General features: G+C 49.6%; 1 protein-coding gene across 1 annotated transcript in view; it reads right to left on the bottom strand.

Moving 5' to 3' along the window:
• Positions 1-7500, bottom strand: part of LOC311308084 (unconventional myosin-Va-like) — a gene marked incomplete at both ends in the record, with an annotated part of 169380 nt that overhangs the window by 8959 nt on the left and 152921 nt on the right. The window contains 9 exons of the mRNA XM_084437021.1: positions 84-282; positions 1069-1149; positions 4615-4671; positions 4899-4999; positions 5701-5709; positions 5858-6085; positions 6197-6253; positions 6713-6847; positions 6970-7077. Of these exons, the coding sequence (XP_084293147.1) occupies positions 84-282; positions 1069-1149; positions 4615-4671; positions 4899-4999; positions 5701-5709; positions 5858-6085; positions 6197-6253; positions 6713-6847; positions 6970-7077 (975 nt within the window). The remainder of the gene's footprint in view (positions 1-83; positions 283-1068; positions 1150-4614; positions 4672-4898; positions 5000-5700; positions 5710-5857; positions 6086-6196; positions 6254-6712; positions 6848-6969; positions 7078-7500) is intronic.

The following is a 7500-nucleotide window of genomic DNA, read 5'->3' as shown; positions in this document are numbered from 1 at the left end:
CGCGTCATAGAGGTGTGTGAGGTGTCACGTTAAGCCGTTTCTCTGATTTTTGTGCGTTTGCATGTGTGTGTGTGTGTCCGTACCAGGTTCTCGTTGGTGAGGTGCGTGATCTCGTGCTGGAGGCTGGCCTCTATCCGGGACTCCGGGGGCAGCTGGAGGTTCTGGGCCAGGAGCTGCTGCTGCCGGTTGTTCTCCTCCTTCACGCTCTGCAGTTCTCCTCGCAGAACCTCCACCTCATTATCGTAGCTGCGCCGCTGCGCCTGCAGCTGGGACTCCAGCAACCTTGAGGGGGGGGGGCGTGCGTCCGAATGAGCGTGTGAGCAAGAGAAGGGGGCGAAAGAAGAAGGAGGGAGGAAGTATGAGGGGATGAGAGAGAGAGAGGAGAGAGACTAGTCAGAAGAACGCCCAGAGGAGGAGGGTGGGAGGCGTTTCGCTGGGCCGGGAGGGTCAAGGCGGGACGACCTCGCCGCTGCAGTCCTCCGCTCTCGGGGGGGGGGGGGGGGGCAAGCGAGCGCCCCCCATCTGGCGACACGCAGCCCAGCCGGGAAGACCTCCTTCCCCGGGGGAGAGCTCCCCACCCTCCCTCCCCTCCCCCCTCTCCTCTGACTCGGGAGGTCCGGTCCGGTCCGAGCCGACGCCGTCACACCCCCGGGGGGAGGCGGGAGGGCGGTGGGGCGGCGTCCCGAGGCAGAGAGGAGAGACGCCGGCGGCCCGCGCTCGCCGCGGGGGGAGAGCGCCAGAGCGAAGCGCCACACCGATGGGAGTCGTTCTACTTAGGGTGCCGCGCTTCGAGCGCCGAGGCAAAACCGGGAGCCGGTTAGTACAGTAGGAAAGGGTGCGAGGATTTAGGACAAGGTGCAACACGGTCGGTCACACCACAACACTCGAGAGGGGGGTTAACCGCCTCTGATCAACCAATAGGAAGCGAGAGATAAGAGGGAGGGAGCTGAGAAAGAGAGGAGGGATGGAGGGAAGGAACGTGGCGCCATGTCGTCCCTTCACACCGGCATCCACATGCGCTCGCACACACACACACACTGGCAAGACGCCTCGGGGGGCGCGGTTAACCTGTTGGTCTCCTTTAACCCCTCATAAACCAGCCACAGCTCGCCGTCCTCATTCAGCCTATGGAAGTCTGGCGTGGGCGATCTGAGCGACACACAGGGCAGACAGGGACACAACACAACCAGCAACGTGAAGAGGGGGCGGGGTGTGATTGGGGGGGGGGGGGGGGGTACGAGAGGGGAGTGTGAGTGTGTGTGAGGAGCAAGCCCCCAGGAATCGAAATCTAAAGTGAAGGCCTATTGAACCGCGCCATCTTGGCTAGATTTGTAGTCACTTGGCTATTTCCGGTTACTTTTGACTTGCGCAGTTGAGCTTCTCTGGCCGACGCGCGTCCACGAAAAAGTTCACATTTATCTGAAATGTAGACGCGCGTTCCCGGCTCTCTCGGCTCTCCCCGCTTTGATTTAGCAATGAAAACCGGCTTGCATATTAACCTGTTTTTGTCAAATATATCAATTGGAGAAATTATTTTTTGATCCTGGCATCTTAGTTTTAACAAGTTAAATATAATTGAACATGTTTTGTTTGCTAGTAGATGGTATTCATTCCGTTCGCGATAACGTTATTGCAGCCAGGCTAAATTCCTCCAGGGAGCCAGTGACAGGCGAGTTGAAGAGCTTCACTCCCCGCCAGCAGGAGCTCTGGCCGCGGCTACCGCATCTCGGAAAACCCGCTGAGTTCGTGGCTGCTATTTCACACTCGCCCTTGATCAATCCCAATACCGATCCATGGTAATAATGAATCAATCGTTCAGATCAGATCGGCAGTGCTGCATGCATGTTACAACATCATTGTTAGCTTTATTAACATAACCATAGCCTACATTTATCTCTCTAACGTTAGGCTATCCATCTTACACCAGTCGGCCATTCGATAGCTGGAAGCGGTCAACGCCAACGTTGACTGAAAACACCCAAACTCAGTGTATCGTTTCATCTTCATGCTACACATCAACTCCTTTACATTGTATGTGAATAAATTCCTGTTATTCTAAAAATATCCCATTTCTGTCCATTCCTGGAAAAGGCTAATAATTGCTGTCAAATGATCACTCCAGTTTATCACCGTATCCCACTACCATTTCAACTATGCACAGGAGGTTGTCTTGTGGTCATTTTCATTAAAAAATGATTAGCCTGATCAGTTTGTTGTATGTATTAAGCCCTTTTTGAGCGGTATGCTTGTATTAATAGCTTATAGCTTGCCATACTCACCAACCTTGGGATATTGTCGATATTTTTAGAATAACAGGAATTTATTCACATACAATGTAAAGGAGTTGATGTGTAGCATGAAGATGAAACGATACACTGAGTTTGGGTGTTTTCAGTCAACGTTGGCGTTCACCGCTTCCATTTATCGAATGGCCGACTGGTGTAAGATGGATAGCCTAACGTTAGAGAGATAAATGTAGGCTATGGTTATGTTAATAAAGCTAACAATGATGTTGTAACATGCATGCAGCACTTCCGATCTGATCTGAACGATTGATTCATTGTTACCATGGATCGGTATTGGGATTGATCAAGGGCGAATGTGAAATAGCAGCCAGGAACTCAGCGGGTTATCCAAGATGCGGTAGCCGCGGCCAGAGCTCCTGCTGGCGGGGAGTGAAGCTCTTCAACTCGCCTGTCACTGACTCCCTGGAGGAATTTAGCCTGGCTGCAATAACGTTATCGCGAACGGAATGAATACCATCTACTAGCAAACAAAACATGTTAAATTATATTTAACCTGTTAAAACTAAGATGCCAGGATCAAAAAATAATTTCTCCAATTGATATATTTGACAAAAACAGGTTAATATGCAAGCCGGTTTTCATTGCTAAATCAAAGCGGGGAGAGCCGGGAACGCGCGTCTACATTTCAGAGAAATGTGAACTTTTTCGTGGACGCGCGTCGGCCAGAGAAGCTCAACTGCGCAAGTCAAAAGTAACCGGAAGGCCAGAAAAGCACAACTGCGCAAGTCAAAAGTAACCGGAAATAGTCAAATGACTACAAATTTTGCCAAGATGGCGCGGTTCAATAGGGCTTCATTGTTGATAGCGGCCAGTGAATGGAGTGGCTGTATCCAGTTTATATAATACATCCATGGTGAGGAGAGAGGATAGACAACATACTTGAAATGCTGTGTGACACGTAAGCTAAGCAAGGACTCTAAATCAAAGTAGAATGTGCGCGCGTGTGAACGTATGTGTGTGTGTGCGTTGTGTACGTGTGTGTGCATTGTGTGCATTTATACAACAGCTAGTTCCGACCGCGCATTGTGATTGGCTAAGACGGATTCCAAGCAGTGCCTTTAAGGCTTATAATGGCACTGGGTTAATCACCAAATGTATTCCTACTCCCTATCGCTCGTCGGAACTAGCTGTCGTATCGTGGAGGTCTGAAACAAAATATTTAAGCAAGACTGAACACTATAAACCCGTCTTTTCCAAAATAAAATTAACAACAGTGCAGTGCTGTTGTATAAAAGCAATAAGACACTCAAGGTCGTGCTTTACTGTGGTTTATTGGCACGTCTGTGGTCCGCTTCGCGTCGTGCCTGCGGCTGCACCACAGCCGTGCCAATAAACCACAGTAAAGCACTCCCTCTCGTGTCTTATTGCTCAAGTGTGACTAACTGACGTACCGGCCTGCTTCTATATCAGTGTGTGTGTGTTTCAAATGCGGAAAGCTCTGTGACTGTGGTGTGACAGAGAGATGAGTCCACAACACTGACATGAGGAGGGAACAGAAAAGAGGGTCACACAAAATCACGAGGGCGGCGGTCAAAGTAGAAAAACAAATGAATGCCACGAACAGGTGATCCATGCAGGGGTCATGCCAGGTCATTCCATAGGGCTGTTAGCTAGGCCTCCTACACCCGCCCCCCCCCCCCCTCCCCAAACCATCTACATCACTTCCTGTGCCACTAAGAGAGCCATTCCATGCTGTTGCCATGCTGCGAGGCTGTTTAACTCTTCCACTGGCTCCAGCAACTGGCTCATTACCCAAACGCTTAGCAGCCCACCCTGACAGAGCCACGACACCTCAAGCTACTATGCTGATAAAATGTCAACCGTTCATTTTAAAATCTTCGCCACATTTGTTCGGAATTGATCTCAGACGCGATCTCACAGACACCCTGTATTTGAGATGAACACTGGGTCTGTTACAGTCCCCCTGGAGCTGGTGGGTCAATCCCCATGCCGTTAGAGCAGGCTAACCTAGCTTAGCTTCATCACCATGCTGGTTAGATGCCCGTTGCTACACAGGCTAACCTAGCTTAGCTTCATCCCCATGGTGGTAAGATGCCCGTTGCTACACAGGCTAACCTAGCTTAGCTTCATCACCATGGTGGTAAGATGGCTGTTGCTACACAGGCTAACCTAGCTTAGCTTCATCACCATGGTGGTAAGATGGCTGTTGCTACACAGGCTAACCTAGCTTAGCCTTCCCTATTTAGCCATATCGCCTATATCAGCCTTTGGTATCCCTTTTCCAATTGGTTTAGCATGGCCATGCATGCTCCGCCTCATGATGCATAGGCCACACCTGATTGGTTACCTGAGCCTACTCAGGAGCTCATTGGCTTCCAGCGGCTTACGCAAGAACCTGGGGGATCTGCACAAAACAGAGAGAAAGAGCGGTTCACACACACACACTCACAGCTCTTACACGCACACACACACACACACGGGTGGTCTGAACTGTAACGAGCGCCTGGTTGCGCTCTGAGGAGAGCGGGACAGGGGTCAAGGAAGACAGAAGAGGAGGAAGAGAGAGAGGGAGGAGGAGGAAGACAGGATGGAGAGAGAGAGAGAGAGAGAGAGAGAGAGAGAAGAGTGTACCTGTTGGTGTCCTTTAGGCCGATGTAAGCCTGTTTAATTTCACCAGAGTCCTTCATCTTGGAAACGTCCTCGACATGGTGCATAGGCTCAGTCATGGTCTCCTGACACACACACACACACACACACACACACACACACACACACACACACACACACACACACACACACACACACGTGAGCATGTGTAGCTGTTTTACAATCATAGCTCCGACAGTTTACACTGATATGGGCATGTGTCTACAGAAGGTCACGGTGTTGAGGGGGTGCTAATGTGATGCAGCAGTGCCCTATAATGTCACCATGGGACATTACACAAACACACACACATCTCCATCATGGATGTTTAACTATCCTATCGCTGACAGCTCCTACTGGGCGAACTAACAGCGGTACTTGCAAGCAGCGGACAGCATGTGTCAGTAGTGACAGGTGAATGTAACCAAGCAGACTCTAGTCGGGGTCCTGTTGTAAATGAGGGAAACCTCAGTGCTTTACGAGCAGGGCTGAAAATTAACATTAACCGGCCAAATGCAGGTAAAATTTCCAGTTGGCGACTAGATTTCGGAAGGCTATCTGAAAGATATATATACTTGGCCGGTAGATTTTTTCATCTACAGTCCCCTTGGCAGGTGACTCACCGCGAGCCAAAAGGTTAATTTTCACCCCTGTTTACGAGTATGAATAAAGGTTTGAAATGAAATGAAATGTTAGACTCGTATACTACTGGTTAGACATGGTGGAATGGTTCAGTGTGAACATGAGGTGGTTGTGTCTAGAACATGCAGCTACAGGCTCTCTGTACCTTCTCATCCTGTGTGTGGGGGGGAGAGACGGAAAAGTTAGAAACACTGGTAGTAGTCAGATCAGATCCTTTCATGTTAACACACACACCCTGGCCCCCACTGACCAGCCCCATACGGAAGCTTCCGGACGGTCGGTGACCCCCAGCCGACCCCTACCTTGTGCTGCATGGCCTCCTTCTGGCTGACCAGCTGCGAGCGCAGGATCAGCACCTCCTCCTTGCGCACATCCAGCTCCTCGCAGGCGCCGTTGAGCTGGTCCAGGAGCACCTTGTAGGCCGGGGAGCCCGGAGCGCCGGCCCCTGCGCCTACATTACCCAGCAGGCTCTGCCTCATGTCGGTCAGGTTGTGCTTCAGCTTCTTGTTCTCGGACTCCAGCTCCTGGCGCTGTGGGGGGGGAGGGGGTGGAAAAAAAACATGGCGGCCGTCAGAAGGGGGCCCTTGGTGCCTGTAGACGAGGCTTCTGACAGAAGCCCGGGGTACAGCTTTGCTCCTCACCTTGAGAGACTCGTACTCCAGCTCTGCTCCGCGGGCCTTCTTATGCTCTTCATCATCCTGAGGGAGAGTTATGTTACATAAAGAATAACTAGACATGTATTAGACTTTGATAGTATTTTAATAGCATTGGGAGTTGTACCTGGGCTCTAGCCCGTGGTATTTTGGTAGTATTAGAGTCGTACCCAAGCCCTATCCCATGATATTTTAGCAGTATCAGAGTGGTACCTGGGCCCTAGCCCATAGTATTTTAGTAGATTTTTTTTAGTAGTAGTTTTAGTAGTAGTAGAGTTGTACCCAGGCTCTACAGGTAGCCCATAGTATTTTCGCAGTATCAGAGTTGTACCCGGGCTCTAGCCCATAGTATCTTAGTAGTATTTTCGTAGTATCAGAGTCGTACCCGGGCCCTAGCCCATAGTATTTTAGTAGTATTTTCGTAGTATCAGAGTCGTACCCGGGCTCTAGCCCATAGTATTGTAGTAGTATTTTAGTAGTATTTTCGTAGTATCAGAGTCCTACCCGGGCTCTAGCCCGCTGGAACTGGTCCTCTTTGTTTTCCAGCTCGTTGCGTAGCGACTGTTTTTCCTGCTCCAGCTCCGTCAAGCGTTTCTGCAGCTTCAGAGTCAGAGACGTGTCCAGGCCACGGGTCACATCCTGCCAGGACAGGAAACGGTGTCATGGTGACACGCTAATCACCGTTTTGATATTACAAACATGCACACATTTTATATGTTGTTCTATTTCTATTTTATGCCGCTAGCCTCTCTGCCCCTCACCTCGGCGGCGCGGGAGTCTTCTGATTCGGCGAACTCTGAGTTGTAGGAGTACTCTGATTCGTTGCTGCTGTGGGTGGAGTCTGTTCTCCTGTGGCCAGGCTTGGGGACCTGGGGAGGGTAGAGGGTGACGGACCGTTAATGACACAAACACACCCCATTCCATAATCTTAATTGCTCACCGTCTGAGTGTGTGTGTATGTCTCTGATTATGTCAGTGTGTCTCTGAGTGCGTACAGTATTTCTGAGTTTGTATGACATCTGAGTACATTACAGTCATTTAGCTGACCCTTATATCCAAAGCGACTTACAATAATTGCACTTAATATAGGAAATCTATCTATCTATCTATCTATCTATCTATCTATCTATCTATCTATCTATCTATCATCTATCTATCTATCTATCTATCTATCTATCTATCTATCTATCTATCTATCTATCTATCTATCTATCTATCTCTATGTCTCTATCTCTATCTATCTATCTATCTATCTATCTATCTATCTATCTATCTATCTATCTATCTATCTA

This window comes from Borostomias antarcticus, assembly GCF_949987555.1.
Source record: "Borostomias antarcticus genome assembly, chromosome: 4".
In the NCBI taxonomy this organism is placed as follows: Eukaryota; Metazoa; Chordata; class Actinopteri; order Stomiiformes; family Stomiidae; genus Borostomias; species Borostomias antarcticus.
Note: the sequence above shows the minus strand (reverse complement) of the source record. Positions and strands in the feature narration are given on the sequence as shown.